This window comes from Nycticebus coucang, chromosome 2, assembly GCF_027406575.1.
Source record: "Nycticebus coucang isolate mNycCou1 chromosome 2, mNycCou1.pri, whole genome shotgun sequence".
In the NCBI taxonomy this organism is placed as follows: Eukaryota; Metazoa; Chordata; class Mammalia; order Primates; family Lorisidae; genus Nycticebus; species Nycticebus coucang.
In genome coordinates, this window is record NC_069781.1 from 85,715,541 (window position 1) to 85,732,979 (window position 17,439).

At 38.1% G+C, this 17,439-nt stretch overlaps 1 protein-coding gene across 1 annotated transcript in view; it reads left to right on the forward strand.

The window, feature by feature from the left end:
- Window positions 1–286: 286 nt before the first annotated feature.
- RORB (RAR related orphan receptor B) overlaps window positions 287–17,439 on the forward strand; it is a 197,873-nt gene continuing 180,720 nt past the window's right edge. The window contains exon 1 of the mRNA XM_053576450.1: window positions 287–929. Within this exon, the coding sequence (XP_053432425.1) occupies window positions 923–929 (7 nt within the window). The 5' untranslated portion in view covers window positions 287–922. The remainder of the gene's footprint in view (window positions 930–17,439) is intronic.

Here is a 17,439-nt window from a genome sequence, read left to right on the forward strand (position 1 = left end):
TGCTGAGGTCAGAAGTGACTGTCACCTGCAGACCTGCCCCACCCTCTCAGTTGGTCTTTCTCCTCCTCAGCCCAGTTCGGACAGGCTCGGGTTCCCAGTGGCAGCCCCCGCTGCCCGCGACTCCCTAGTCCCCGCCCCGCCTCCACCCGCTTCGCCTCCCCGAGGTCCCGGCTTCTCGGAGCGCCGGCGGGCGCTGATTGGCTGCGCGGCTGACAGGAGGCGGGGCCTGGAAGTCTCCGCCAAACCCGCCCTGGCGTATAAGCCCCTTCTCAGCTCTCTCTCTCCATCTCTGCTCTCTTTCTCTCTCGCTGCTCCCTTCCTCCTGTAACTGAACAGTGAAAATTCACGTTGTGGATCCGCTAACAGGCACAGATGTCATGTGAAAACGCACATGCTCTGCCATCCACACCGCCTTTCTTTCTTTTCTTTCTGTTTCCTTTTCCCCCCTTGCTCCTTCTCCCTCTTCTTTGTAACTAACAAAACCACCACCAACTCCTCCTCCCGCTGCTGCCCTTCCTCCTCCTCCTCCTCAGTCCAAGTGATCACAAAAGAAATCTTCTGAGCCGGAGGCGGTGGCATTTTTAAAAAGCAAGCACATTGGAGAGAAAGAAAAAAGAAAAACAAAAGCAAAACAAAACCCAGGCACCAGCCAGCCAGAACATTTTTTTCACCCTTCCTGAAAACAAACAAACAAACAACCATCAAAACAGTCACTACCAACAGCACCAAACTGTTAACATAGCGGCGGCAGCGGCAAACGTCACCCTGCGGCCACGGCGTCTGCCTAAAGGGATGGTTTTCTCCGCAGAGCAGCTCTTCACCGACCACCTTCTTCACTCGTGCTGAGCGGGATTTTTGGGCTCTCCGGGATTCGGGCTGGGAGCAGCTTCATGACTACGCGGAGCCGGAGAGCAGCCACACCATGCGAGGTAAGCGAGCCCGAGGGCGCCCAGGCTCCCGGGTCCGGCCAACTCCAGCCAGACGGGGACCTGGGGGAGGGGAGGGCACTCAGCCCAGGGGAGAGAGGTTGGCCAGGCGCACCCGGCGCTCGCAGGTGGCGCTGCGAATGGGCTGGGCATAGAAAGTTGTAGGGAAGGTGTTGATGCCTCTCGGGAGTTCTGAAAGGACGCGGGAGGGCGCTTTTTGGAGATGCGAGAGAGACGAGTTGGTAACCACCAGTCCTTGAGTTGCACGGAATCTTTTTTTGCGCGTTGCTCTCGGGCGCTGATGCGGACCCAGAATGAGGAAAGCGCTGGGAGAGGTTTGCCTCCGGAAGAAGCAGCTGGAAATGTTGGGCGGGCAGCGGGCGCCGGCCGGGGTTGGGCGCGCGAGGCGCACCGGCAGGCGGCGGGGTGTACACGCGCGGGCACACACGTCTTGGGTTAAGAGGCCAACTAGCCTCCGGGTCAACAGGCATGTCCTTTTGCGGGAGTGGTAGGCAGAGAGGTAGTGTCACGGGACTGGACGTGGCTGAGGGGACAGTCCTCTTCGCGCGCCTTCACGCCCGCGCTGCGCCGCGGCGGGGTCTGTGTGCCCCAGCCTGCGCGGCCCAGGGACAAGCGAGACCCCAAAAAAGTTGTATTGAGAAAGTTCCGAAGGCGAGGAGAGGCCAAGCTACTTGTGACTGGAGAGCTAAGAGCGCTCTTTTGTCAGATAAAGGGCGGGTAGGAGAGGAGGTGCTGAGTGAGCCCTGGGGCCAGGACCCTGGCCACTACAGCGGTCGGCGGCGGTGCGACCCCCGGCAAGCTGGCGTTTGTGGAGCGGCGCGCCAGGGACAGGAGCGCTACACCTGCTCCGGCTGCACCCTGGGCCGCAGAACGGCTTGTTGGTTGGTTTTAGGGAGTCACTTTGTCCGTCTCCTCTCCTACAGTGGTGGGGACCTGTATGTTTCGTGAGCGCTGTGTCCGGCCACAACTTTAGTTTTACTAAAGAGGCCAATAGGTGCTCACTTGAAATGTGCAAGCTTCTGGGCGCCTAACTCCCACCCTGCAATCTTTCTTCCTGACCTCTCTGAGGTTTTTGGGAAGCTCTTCTTTAACCTTCATACGTCCCTTACCACCTGGTCCTGACAACAAAAAGTTGGAAATTGCCAGCTCCGGACCTTCCTGCGTCCTGGACCCCCTTGGGAGAGTTGAGCTGCGTTCACTCTTCTCTTTCCACAGGCAGCGCTCCTCTCCCACCCACTTCGCCCTATGCCTGACCAGGAGATAGCGGGCCTCACCCCCAGCCCCGCCCGCACACAGGGAGCCAGAATCCTGGACTCAGAGGCAGGGACCGGGTTAGCTGGAGGGACGCTGGGATGTGGCAGAAAAGGGAAGGAGGAAGAGGAATGGAGGAAAGCCGTCTGGAGGGGTTGGGGGGAGTAACTATAGATAAGAAACGAGGACGTCCTGTTGGGATAATCTTGATTGACCACGGACTGCATGTGGAGGTGCGCTGGGAGAGGGGCACCCCATCGTGTGTGCGCTAACTCCAGCTGATTGTTCCAGGTTGGGGGATAGATTCCTGCTCCACTGGTCAAAGTATTCCCAGAAACTATACCTGGGCCATTGTGAACAGAGACTTAGTTAGAGACGCCCAGTCTTTGTTTTTCTATTTCTGTCCTATCTCTGCACCCCATCCACTCTCCTTTCGGTTTGCCCTGCTCTGCTCTGGGGTTGACAGTTTGTCCTTCCTCTTCTTTTCCCTTCTAACATTCCCCTTATGGCTAGGTTCACACTTTTCCGAAGGTCGGAAACCACGAGCCTCCTCAGGTCAGATTGGACCCGGCACTAGGACCTAGGGCATACGAGACTTTCACTGTCTCTTCGTGTTGTAGAGTGGAGAGTGGAGTGGGGCGGAAGTGGGTTGGAGCTGGATCGCGCTGCTCCTGAAGGAGCAGTTTGCAGATGACTGTCCGTCCGGGTTCGCCACGTTGGTGTTGCAGGGACTCCAAGAACTTGAAGAATTAAAAGCCAGGGGCTGGTCCTCATGCTCGCCTTGAGAAAGCCAGTGTAAACCTACACCCTGTGCCAGAGGGTCCACGACAGCTTTGCCAGGTGGCCCGCGACAGCTTACAACTTGAGGTAGCTCTCACGCGGCCTGGGGTGAACGCGCTGGAGAGAAAGTAAGCATAAAAGGTTGCCAGGTCTCTCTCACCCTTTCTGGCTCCCTATCCTGATCACTTACTGTCTCTCTTTATCGTCCTTTGGAGTTTCCTGCGGACAATGCCCTCCTGCATCATCAGCTGCTGTTCATTAAGGATGAAACTGAGAAAAGATCCAGGCTACTCAGACGTCTTGTGGGAGTTGGGGTTGAACTTGAGGGCGAACTTGAGAAGTGAAAGCGAGAAACAAAAACAGCTTCGCTTGTGCAGGGCTACTAAGCAGCCTTTATTGGGATGAGAGGCGGGTTTTGAACTGGGCTTTGAAGTGGGCCTGTTCCATCTCACCCTCACACACAGGCTTCCCATCCCTACGTGGTCCCAGTCAGTGCCTGAGCTTCACAGTTTGCAGCTGACAACAGCCCTGGGTCAGCGCCCTTTGCTCAAGGCAAACCTAGCCCAGGATTGAGTGGTCTTCCTAGGGGCCAATCACGAAAACCTCTCTCCACCTTACTCCGCCCGACCTAGGGTATTTAAGAGACTTTATCCCCAGGGAAGCCCTGGGCTAAGAAAGGGGTTAGGAAGCTCTAATCTTTAAGATCCTTGTCCTACCCCCCAGCTGAACGAAGGCCAAGAGGAGGCTGTATTTGGTGGTGCATAAAGCCTTTCACCCTTTGTCTGTGAGAGGGTCCACTGGAGTTCAGGAGACGCTTCTTTCTGGATTGAAAGGAATAACTTCAGAAGGCTGAAGGGAAGACTTTTAACTGCCCATCTATTTGGTGAGAAAGGAGGAAGCCTATGTGTAGATTTCTAGGCTCCCTCCTGAAAGATCTTGTCAGCTGTTTATTACACAGGGGCACCGAAATGGTCGGATTTTTTACTCCTGCTTCCAAAAACAGGGGCACAGATGTTGTGGCAATCAATAGGTGATTGTCTCTGGGGAGGATTAGAAATCTGGTTTTATGCTTGCTGTAAACAAGGATGGGGCTTGGCTTTTCTAAAGTCCAGCTTTTATCTGTTTTTTTTGCAGGTAGTTAATATTTATTAACTTGTAAACTTAAGGAAAGAGGCAGCTTGCTCTCAGGAGTGTGGCCACCCTTCAGAAATACGGAGTTCTCTCTCTGAATGTCCTGCTGGTGGGCCTTTAGATTTCCTAAACAAGTTCTTGCTCTTAATTTCCTCCACAAGTTCCAATTAAATATTTCTAACTGACATTCCACCTCCCACAATTAAAAAAATTATTGGAAGGGCATCTCTATTTATAGCTCATTAATAATTGCTCATTAAGTAATCATCAGTAAGCTATCTTTATCCCGAGAAAAGTAATCATTCAAACAGTTTAAAGAAAAATTCTAAAGCTGTACTTCAAGTCTTATTGAAAAAAATATATAGCCAGAAAAGCAAATTATTTGCTTAAATGGTTACATCTGGTGACTCGCTCCCCTGACATCATGGGTGAATTTATATCAAGTATTGTGACACAGAAGTGCTTGATATCCTGGACTTCTAGGGTAGACTTAAGTACCACCACGGCTTTTGCTTTGCTATATTTTCAGATAATCAGGATTGGGAAACCAAGATAGAAATGTAAAGGAAAAAATTTTGAGCAGTAGGCTTTATACACATAGGGGATACAAGATTAAAACTCCTTTGTTGGCATTTATTTAAAATTTAGAAATCCTTGGATTTTCTATCAACAACAATATAGCTTTCACTCTTTAGAGAATCCTTAAAAGATGGGTTTTTGCACCATTATTAAAGTGGTTTTATGTGATAACTCAACATAAATAGCACGTCATTTTATACTTTCAACAAGAAATAAATGTCAACATTTACTTATTTTGGTAACAATTTGATAAAAAGTAAACTATTAACAGCCTTAAAAGCAACTATTCGGGTGTGTATTTCCATAGATTATATTTTAAGTGTTTCTAAGTCACGAAACCTAAGAGGCTATAACACGAAGAAAATAGTTTCAAGGTTGGTCTTCAAGAAAATGACATTTGAACTTTATAATAATACCTACATTTTCTAAAATGTAGCATATACACAATTGCCACCAAGGTTTTAAAATTATTTAATTCAGGAAGTTTTTCTACATAGAAAGATACTAAATCAATTTTTCAGCTAAAACTTCACATTTTAAAAACCTGTATTCACCTTTTAGGAATATAAGATGGCCTATATAGTTGTTATACCTTTCATTACAATCATTCTAAGAAATAAAAGTGTGAATCGCAGCACATTAACTAGATTTTTTCACCACAATGAATAATTACCTCTATTTTAAAGTACATATTATAGCATTTAATTAATAGTTTAATTTTATTACAGTAGATTATTAAGTTAAATAATTCTATACACATAGGTCTGCTGAGATTTTGCAAATTTATAAAGGAAGTGAGGATTAAAATTGTGTAAAATAACATTAGTGCCACTGTACATTGGTGAAATGTAAGCCTTAAAGGTAAACACATTAGGAAATAAGAGAATTAAAGCTAACGTGAAGACTGTCAAGTTCTGGCCAAACTGAAACAAATCAAAGGTTCATGAGCACGTAAGCTATGAGTACAAAAGTTATTAATAATGGCAGTGACTTAAAATATATATTTTATCATTCTAGTAATACAAAGAAAATTTCTTAAAACTAAACTATTTTCATGTTTATTCCACAAAGACAAAAAAAAGTAAAGGCTTTTAATTATATTGGCATTACTTTAATTACCAATAACAAAACATTTTTATGTGATGTTAAAATGTACAGAAAAGTAAATATTAGAAATAAAAATTGTGCTTAATAATTACTGTAAGTTTTTTTCTATTTATAGTTCTGCTATTCCATCTATTCCTATCTAAAGGATAAAAATTAAGCAGACTAATGAAATAAACCTTTTGTGATATAATGAATGACGATCTTTGATAAAATAAGCACTCTAAACAAAAAGCGTTATTCTTGTAATTTTGTAATCATCTTCCAATTACAGCTTTTTGCAAATATTTATCTCACTTTGAATAGAATTTCTGACTTAACAGAATCCCTAGCAGATAATAGCAGTCTTTGGAGGCGTCTGTTGATACACACTGATACGCAATATGTATATGTATGTGCCTATAACCACCCACTCAGACAAGAAGAATGAATATTTGAGAGAGAAAATCATTCTTATCTTTGCTTTCACAATCCAGACTTCCAAACTCAAACATATTTAGAGAAACAGAAGCAACTTTCCTGAGCATTCAAAGGGAAAATATGAATACACGTGGTACTAGAGCCGCATAAAAAAGAAACTGTTAATAGCATCTATTTATAAATAATCTGCACAAAACTCCATTATACTACCTAATGATAATTAGAGGGAAAAGGAATCAAAGAATTCAGGACTGCCAAATAAATAAAATATTCCCTCTCAAATTAAGCAACAAATTCATAGATAACAAGGCTTATGCCATGAATTTGAAGGATGCCTCCTTTGTAGCACAAGACAAAGGGAGCATAGAGGAATAAATATTGATTGAACTAATCATCTGATGAATAGAAATGAGATTTACCAGTGCACCAATATAATAGGCTGTGTTAACTAGTTCTTTCATAGTGCATATGCTGCCCTTTCAACCCCTGACCCCATCCATTCAATTCTTAATGAGGGAAACCACAGGTGTTATAACGGCATTTAGAGTGAATCGAGCTCCATATAATAACCATGTGGTTAACTAATGGCATTGGGGGTGGATTCTTATGAAAGGAAATATTGTGATCGTAGTGTGACAAAATTATTACACATTTCAAACCATTCAGAATTTTGGCTTGCTCAGGTTACCTTCAAAATATATCTAGGCAGCCATTCATATTTCAAGTTCCAGATTCGGTGGTTCTGTAATACATACGATTTTATTAGTGCCTATCTGAGGAGTTGAAACTGTTATTCAATATGTATTCTACCCACATTGTTGTACACGGTACATAGTAAGCATTTAAAACATTTAAAAATGACACTTAGAAAGTACAGTACTTTAAACTTAATATTTGCATGCATTCTACTTGGTTAGTAGCTATTTTATAAATATTAGAAATAGATTATAACTTTGTATCATAATAATCAGACAATACATTTTGTTTTAAAATTAAATTAGGGTGTTCTTGACATAGACCTGTTCTTACAAAAGCCAGAGTATATAGCTAAAAACTTATCTCAAAATATGCTCTTATAAAAGAGCAAATGTAATTTGGTTTGACTTAAACATGTTTACCTTTGCATCGTAAATATTAACCGGCTGTGTATGCTGAATTTGTAAATTGCTTTACTAGAATGGGTGTCCATTAAGGTCAATTTTGTGTGATTAGTTGTCATATCATATGATCCTGGGTCGTAGTTCTCAAATTTAGAGGAATCCCAGACATCAGCAAAGGAATAGAAAATTAATCTGGTTGTTTACCAAATGACGCTTTTCTTCTAGCCTTCTTACTACTTTGTGCTCGAGGAAGCCAAATATCCTGGCACCATGGGTCACACAAAAGATCTGGGAGCCTTAAAGAAACTGCTACATAGATTTTACCTCACAGGAAAGCTTTTGGCAAGTTTAAGTTATACATTTCTAAAAATTTTTCATACAAATGTCCAATAAAGCATCCTTCTTTTTAAGACTGTTACCCCACTACCTGACTTTCATTAGATTGTATTATAATCATGTGATGATAGCACGTAGATAATATTTTAATATTGAATTAGAAGTACAAATGGTACTCTCTGAATTTAGGCAGAAATTTACTTTTAAAAAGAATCAGCAAAAGCTTTTTTTAAAAAGGCCTTGGCATTTATAACTAGAACTTGGCATGAAATATGTTAGTATTATTAGCTGCAAAAAAAAAAAAGTAGACTCTTATTTTAATTCTCTGATCATCTTTATTTTGTTTTTGATATTTTCAAATAAATTTCTCTCCTTATTTGAGATTAACTAAACTTGATTCTCTTCTGTTCTGAAAACTTTGTTAAACTCACTGATCAACTCATTTCTAGGAGCCCAAATTAAGATATACTCTGAAGAACAAGAATGAGATGATAAATGTTTCAGTTTAAGTTGTAAAAGGGATCAGCTAAAGAGTTCATCTTTTACAGCCATATATACCCTAACAGAAATGTACATGACCCACACATTTATTTATTCAAGATTTATTGCGCACCCTTCCCTAAAGTAAAATACAGGACTGATCCTCGTAACACTGAAAATGATAAAGCAGTCAACTGGTAGAGTCAGAGCTATGGTCAAAGTGAGAGCAGAACAGAATATTGGAAGGATGCTATTAGAAATTCAGAGTAGCTCTTGCAGGGGAAGTGATATTGGAGATGGGCCTCTCAGATGAGTGGAAGTCTTTCTTGTGGCTAATTTCTTCATCATAAATAAAGTCAATTAAATTATTATCATTTGTCCTGCTCGGATGCCTCATACAGTTAGTAGAATATGAAGTAGATACGGGAGAACTGTCCATCACCTAACAAAGCACAGGTAGTGGTATTGTTCTCAAATACAACTTTTACCCGTGAAATTGTTCTCAAGTGACAATTAAAAAAAAATTCTATGTTAATTCTTAAAATTACAAAAGGAAAATAACTGAAGGAGGCAACTATCCATGTGAAAATGAAAGTATGGCTTGTTTTAAAAAATCACTCATCAAGAAAAAATATGAAAATACAATATTCTTAAGCATGTGTTTTTATAAGGAAATTCTTTTTTCTTAATATAGGGAAGTGGCTGATACCTAAAGAGTTTAATTTTCTTTAATGTTTAAGCTATTATCTGAAAGTAGCAGTGTCTTCTCTGGAGAATATCTTAGATTACTAAATACCAGTTATAAAATCAACACATAATGGTCTTTCTGACTTTTGAGATATTCTCTTTCTTAAGCATATTTAAAGAAGGAAAATTACAAAGACTCTTAGTAGTAAACCTGGATAGGAGAAGTAAATATGGGCCAATCCATCCCAGCATTATCGATGGGTGAATCACGAAGCAGGCTTAAAAGTGTCTACAACTGTTCACAGTGAAGGCTCCTCATTTTGACCTGGTAGTTTGTCATTTTATTTAGCTGTAAAAAAAAAAAAAAAAAAAAAGTAGATTCTTATTTTTCTTTTCTGATCAGCTTTGTTTTGTCTTGTTTTTAATACTTTCAAGTGTAAGTTTCTCCCCTTATTTGAAATCAATTATACTTGATTCCCTTCTGTTCTGAAAACCTTGTAAAACTTGCTGACCAACTCATTTTTAGGCACCCAAATTAAGATATACAGTCAAGAACAAGCATTCTGATACATACCTTATATTTTAGCTCTTGTGAACTTAATGTGGTTCCCCATACTAATGTCTAATTCACTGTGAAACCCTGGCAAGATCAAATTTCTGAGCCTACAAAGCTGAAAAACAGACTCTGGACTGGAGAAAATTCACATCAGTAAATGCCACCATTTGAAACTTCCAGGCAGCCAAATTGTCACTCTTAGCCATAACTGTCTGAATTAGCATGAATCTCATAATTTCCATACAGTGAGCAAGACCACAGAATGACACTTTTTCAGTTCTGATAAATAAATAACTTTTTAAACTGTCGATTATTAACTAGAATTTATTGGACTAATAATTTGTACTTTTCTGTTGTAACAACATCCAGATAATATAATGGCTATGGTACATACTCTGTTCATGTTTTGGAACTAGAAAAATTTAAGACATGGATGAATGAAACCATTTCTTGAGGCCTTTCTAAAAAGATGAAAGGCCCCCAAAAGTTGGAAGACCCCTCCAACTTTTAGAGTGTTGATTAAACAGTTATTTAATAAGGCAATCTGTTTTCTGCCATGCCTCACTGTGGTTTCTGTCCCGTGCCCCTATGTTATGTGACAGTGGATAAGTACAACTATTTCATGTTATGCCTGGGCCAGCATATTATTCTGGGTGGTAAATGTAGAGTGAAACTTTGGAGAACAGTGGTTTTACTTGAAGTAGTATATGTAATACAAGTCAAGATTTTTTACTTTAGCTCTTATGTAAACATGTCTAGTACTTAGTAAACAATAAACCACTATTCTGATCTTTCCATTAAAAAGACTAGGTAACAACAGTCTTATTAAATAGGGTCAGAATATGAGGCTGCCTGTAATCAACTCTGAGAACACGAAATTCAGTCATACTATTTGCCTAAATAGAAAATAAATGAAACTAATTATTTGACAAACTCCATGTAAAATGTTTCGTTTCACCTGTCCAAGACATGGATCAAAAAAATGCTTCATATGGATTTTGCAATTCCACATTAGCATGAAAACTCATATTCTAAATTTCCCAATTAAAAATTTTATTATATACCTTAAACCAGAATGAATACTCAAACCATATTTTATCATACAGCAGACGTTAACTTCTGGATTTCAGAATCAAACAATAACACACAAGTTTAAAGAACTTTCTTCTAATTATAATTAGCCATCATTATCATTGTTAACAAGGTCAAATAATAAAATACTTCCTGTTAATTTGTACATAAGTTGTGCCTGGCATATGCAAAGGATTTAAACACTTTCAAAGAAAGGAAAAGAAACCTTGTTCCAAATTTCCACAGTTGTGGAATATGAGCAAATGCCATGCAGTCTGGTACAATAGAGGAACATGTGTTCAGTAAAAACATTGTATCATTAAGGTACAGTTCTTCTTGGCAATAATTTGTCTTTTGTAAAACTAAAAATACTTTAAATAAATTATTTAGAAATCCTTAGGCCCTCAACCTATTAATCTGTTTGCTCTAAATTTAAAACAAACAGTCCAATATCCTGAGTTTTATTTTTTTAAAGGCTGACTGCTTTTTAATAGATTTAATTCTAAGCACTGTTATCCATGCACCTACAGTTTAATTCTTGTCATTTAAAAATTAAGTACCAAAGGCACAGTACTTTAGAGTAAATCTTTTCACGGACAGCTCAGAAATATCAACAGTAAGAATACTACCCCGTTTCCCCGAAAATAAGACAGTGTCTTATTTTAAGGTGTGCTCCCAAAGATGCGCTAGGTCTTATTTCCAGGGGACGTCTTATCTTTCCTGTAAGTAGGTCTTACTTTCGGAGGATGTCTTATTTTCGGGAAAACAGGGTAGTAAGACAGCATTAATATCCTTCCAGTTGTGGTTCTATTTTGTTTTTACTAATATTACTAAAAATCAGTCCGGCTGCCACTCATGTGAGAATATTAAATTAAAACTTATGTGACTGGTTTTAGAAAATGTTCTTTTATAATGAAATAAATTGGTTCTGAATTTCTTTCCACTGAAATTTCATTGTATCCTTATTTTCATTAATGATTTTTAAAAGATTGTCTAACATAGTTGATTCAAGTATTGATTTAGAGTCAACAATATACTTTTTTTCATAATAATATATAAAATGCTTAAAACATAAAGGAACTATATGATAAAGGTGTAAGTGACACCTCCGGGAGTGGATCCGTTTTAAACATGATCCAACGAATCTTGATTATTGAGCACTTATAATGTTTGAGAAGCCAGGCCCTCCAAGGTAACAGTCTCAAGCACAACAAAACTCCATTTCTTATAAAAATCCTAAAGAATTCCTTAGATTCTACTTGTTTCCTTTGGACTTCTCAAATGTCCCTTTTTCTTTTTCTAAAGGAAGAAAGAATATTACTTATCCATAATTATTTGTTAAAGAAATTGATACTAGAATTTGACTGGAAACCAGGGCTTCTGACTTCAAGTCCAGCTCTATTTTCATTAATTTATGCTCTCTGTCTTTGACCATACTAATTTTTGCCACTTCTATACCCATTGCAGACAACAACCATGGCATTAATGCTTGCTAAGTCCTGATGCAACCTTCACTACCATTTGGCCAGTGTTGGCTCTTAAGATAATTATTTTTATGGAACACTCATCAGTCTTTATTAGAGAATAATATAGTGAAACTATTAATTTAGTTATAAGACAATCTTGGGAAAACCATAGTTCACAGTTCTCACTCCCCAAATAGTGGTAATGGCTTTTACTAATCTTAGCAAAAATTAAAATAAATATTATAGAAAAGTCTATAGGTTCTGAGTATGAACTATGCAGACATAATAATAACAAATTCCATATACAAATAGTGAAGTTTTTTCTTACCATAATTATTCCCTCAAAGGTTCTAAAAATTTAATTTCATAAACTCACCTATATATCTTTTTTATGTGGATTTTAAATTTCTAGTGAAATTATGTATTTATAATTTTCCCCCACTAAGAATCTATATATACTTTAAAGAAGCAATTTTATGAGAAATAGTTATAAAGACAGTTGATGGCTAAGTACAGAATTCCTCTTCATTCATTCACCAATACACACTTTTAGTTTGTGATGTGAGCATACTCATTTAATGTTCGGCTTGTTAGTTTTCTCCTCTGAATTTTACGTCTGTCAAGATTTGGGTTATCTATCTTTGGCCATAAGCATTTTAAGGGGAAAAAAAAAAAACATTTTAAATAGCCTAGCATACCACCATTTATCCACCTGATTTTAATTGATTGTGTCTGATTCACTGGGATTGAAACTGTCATCAACACACTATTTGTATCAAAGGCCTATTATCATCCTTCTATGTTTTGTACACGCATAAGATATTTTCTTAAGGAAAGAACCTTGACAACATTAAGAAGATGCCATGTCTAATTGTGCCCAGCGATATAAAGTAAAAAACCAATTAAATGTGACATTAACTCTAAAGAAATGCAGAGTTACGCTCCTCCTTAACAATATTGCAATTTAATTTGTTTTGCATTTTGGCTGAGACATAATATTCCTCACATTGAGCTATCATTTATATGGTTAATTTCTATGCTTTCAAATTAAGTCCATTTGCATTTCTTTAAAAGCACAATTATTAGTCCCCTGTTATTGGTTTTTCAAACTGCTTCTATTTAAACCATACTGTAGAAAACACAGCTTGAATCACCAACCCTGCCCTGTTATTTAATCTCCAGGACTCCAATTGATCATATTATAAACCTGTCCTGATTCCCACAAGTGGACTAAATTTGACCACAAATACCATTAGAAAGAAAATGAACTGCACTGGGTTATACCTTCATCTTATATTTAATATGGACTGTTTAACAATATCAGGTTGAAATATACTATAGAGACTTATTTCAGGTGATCCTCTTTGTTTTAACTGCATAGAAAATAACTTCTGTGCTTGCTCTAGTTTAGAAATAGGAGTATGTTTCTTTGTACTCATTAATTCTGCCAGTCTTTGTACTGCAGTTGCTCTTAAGGAAAATTCCAAAAACATTTAAGAAAGAAACTATGTAAACCTGAGAGGAGCTGACGGACTCAGTCTCATCTCTTTACAAATGCAACAGCAGTTAAAATTTATAATCATATCTTGCCTGTGTTTTGAGCTGTCTAGTTCTCCACGAGTCTACGTATACACTGTCTTGACAATATGCTTAGCAATTTCCTGAGAAATGCAGGACAGGTATGAACATAGGCAAGTGCCCAAAGTAGCCAAGCCAAAGAAAAACCTGACATACAGACTATTTTTTGAAACAGTCTAAAAATGTGATTTCTACACTTCCAAAAAAGTCCCACATCAAAAGCATAAATATTTGGATTATAAAAAGGGAAGTATAAATGGCTAGTAAATATTTGGGGGAAGATAGCTCAATCTCACTTTAAAAGAATTAAAATAATATGAGTGGCATCTTTACCTGTCAAAGTATAGCAGGTGTGATGAATTGAATACTCTTATATTCTATAGTAGGAGTTTATAGTGGTACAATCTTTGAACTTAAGCTCTTAAAAAAAAAAATATATATATATATATATATCATACTCTTTAGCTCGGTAATTCACCTTCTGGGAATCTTTCCAAAGAAAATAAACTAAAGTACCAATAAGACTTTATACCTAACTACATATTGCAACTTCATTGTGATGTTTTCAATACTATAGGAAAAACTCTGTTGTAATGCTCTTTCTGATAAACTTTCACGTAGTGCGTATTCACTGTGTATGGTATTGTATACTCACCATGTCTGCAATATATTTCACTAGCATTAAGTGCCTATATATACACTCAATGACATATTTTAGGTACTGGACATAAAATGGTGAGCAAAAAAGACATTATCCCTGACATCACTAAATCTAAGGATTAACACAAAAAAATATATATTTGTTTGTGTGATATGATCTAAATTATATAAAAATGAATAAAAGAGAAGTTGAAGAAAATGTATAAACAGTTTGCATCACCTCTGGATATTAATATTTTAGATAACTATTTTATTCTTCATTTGTTTTCTATATTTTCAAAATTCCCCACATTTAGTTTTAAGTGTCAAATTAAATGCTCAATTACTGTGACATCGTAGCAAGTCTGTACTTTATCATTCATTGCACTTTAGCTTATCCATTTGCCTAAGGTAGTCTCATGTAAGGTTAAGGTTGAAAGTTTAATGGCTCTTTGAGAACCTTAACTTATTTGATATTTGCACCACTACTCCTTCATTCATCAGCCCTAAATGTTTATCAAGGGCTTATTACACACCAGAACTATTCTAAGTGTTCAAGATACAAGGGTGAATAGTATTCAGGCCCATGCTCTAAAGAGCTTAGAGTGTAGTCTAGCCATATGCTGTAACTCACAATAGGTGAGTTAGAAATAGCAATAATACACAGAATAAAATGAAGAAGCAGCAGAAGTAGAACAAGTTGTTTTAAATGAAGAATTTCTTCATCACTAGTAAAAGAAACATTCTGCCTTAAGTTCTTCAAGAGTGGGCATTTTTTGTCTGGGAAGTCTCAGATTAATTTGGGAAATATATTATTATTTCAAATAGCAGAATTAAGATCAGCATACAGAGAAATTAGCTCACCTTCATTTCACCTCCATTGAACTAACCTGTATCTATCCTCCCACAAAACCATGAGGCATTGCTGCATTCCCCCCGGGAAGTTAAAGCATACCAACACAGAAACACTCGGATCTCAAAATAGTATAGAACCGCCATAATTGACCATCTCCCTACACTGACCACCTCCTTCAGCTGACCTAATTTTCATAGACCAGACATGCACCACATGTATGTATCTGCACCGTAGGCCTAGTTCCTTATGTTGACCACCTCTGTATGTTGACAAGTTTGTCCCAGTCCCTTGGGTGGCCAACTTACAGAGATTCTGCTGTATGAGAAACTAGATGATGAATTGATCCTATTGGTGGAGTTGTGGGAACATTTTGAATATTCCTGTGCTCTGAATAGGTGAGAAATATGATTTGAATAGATGAGATAGATGAACTCTAACTACCCTTAAGACTATTAGAAACTCATTGGTTTTAAGAAGGCTGGATTTAATATGATGTAGGAAACATCATATTAAACTAAGATAGTCTTCATAGATGGAAATTCATATCCCTAAGACAGCAGTTCAAAACAGGCAGTAATTTTACCCTCACCCCCACCCCCCAGGAGATATGTGACAGGACCTAGAGCAGTGGTTCTCAACCTTCCTGATTGCTGCGTTATTACAAATGGAACAAAGGGTCACTACCCAGAGGTTGAGAACTGCTGATCTAGAGGAATTCTGATTTCCACAACTGAAGAGATGCTACTGGCATCCCATGGGTAGAGGTCAGGGATACCACTAAACATTCTACAACCTACAGAACAGTCCGGGAAGCAAAGAATTCTCCTGCTCCAGATGCCCATAATGCTGAAGTGAGAAACGCTGCCCTAGGAGGGGCTGACGGCTTTCCAAATGGAATCACATTTCAATCTGCAGTTTTCTTATTTAGTTTCTGAGAAAGCTGCTTCCTCTTTTCCACATCCCTTCACAATAACCTTACTTCTACTCCCCACAAAATAAAGTCTGAACTCTCACTCATTTCGAATCTTATTATATTTATAATTCCCTAGTGGAAAAACAAACTTCCACGGCATTTGAAAAAGGAGACAATTTAAAATATTGATATGGATGCTTAGGAAGCAAGCAATTTTAAAGAATGAGCAAAATAAACATCCTTTTACAAGTCAGGTGGCTTCCATTTATTTCAACAAAATTGGAGGGCAACCTATGCAAATCATCATGGGTCATTAAAAACAGAGTTTGATGATACAATGCTATGTGATTTGAAGCATATAGTTCAAAAGGAGTTTGAAGAAATGAGTTCAATTACTATGGCAAAGTTAGTTTCTGTTTCTTCGATATATTTGTGTAGTTATTCAGAACATATTTCTAAAAACAAAGATATGACCAGAATTGGTGCTAAACCCTATTATGTTCTAATAGTAAATAATACTCAAATGTAAGTACCAGAATTAAGTAGAAGAAAAAGCCCATCTGGCTTACTAGGAGATGAATTTCCATTAAACATTCATTTTTATGTGCAGGATGGCGCCTGTGGCTCAAGGAGTAGGGCGCCGGCCCCATATGCCAGAGGTGGTGGGTTCAAACCCAGGCCCAGGCAAAAAACTGCAAAAAAAAAAAAAAAAACACATTTTTATGTGCAGTAAATATAAATTTTATAATATACTGATGTACTATACTGTGTATAATGTATTTTTATCAATCATATCCTACTGATAATGATAATAATAATTCAATCCAGAAGAATTTTAACTCAAACGTGTTCTCAGAGGAAAAATATGTAAAATTTAAATATATTTGCTAATTTGTTATAGAGAAGTAAGGTTAAGAAGAGACTGTCAAGTATGAGAATTTTAACATTAGAATAAAATTATGTGGGGTAAGTAAAAGGAAAGTAAGAATTCAAGGAGAAAAGTACATGTTGTAAAATTTTTGCTGAAGGAATACTTGTTTATGCATTTTCTTTTCAAATATATGATATGGGTATCAAAACATTTTAAGATTTAGATTCCAGTAGTATATGTAAAGAGCAACTCATCAGATTTTAATATATTAAATCTAAAATGCCCCAGAAATTACACCCTTTGCAGTGATGTTGTACTTACTAGATAGCCTGTTTTTATAATAGTTCTGAATGAAAGAGAAGGCACTAGAACTCCTGATTCCTATTCTTTGATGGTCTGCCATGGTTTTTCAGGTTCATATGAACTTAGTATTCTAATTGCTTAGAAATTGCATTAGTTGAATTAGAAGACACAGTATCCTCAAAAAAAGAGACCTTGCTGTACATTGCACTAGACCAGGTACTGGCACACTTTTTCTGTAAAGCCCTAGGTAGGAAGTATTTTAGACTTTCTGGCCCATGTGGTCTTTGATCTTCGACATTGTACATAGTACAAAATGTCAGAATAACACAAAAGTAGCCATAGTGAATGTGTAAATTAATGATCGTGGGTAT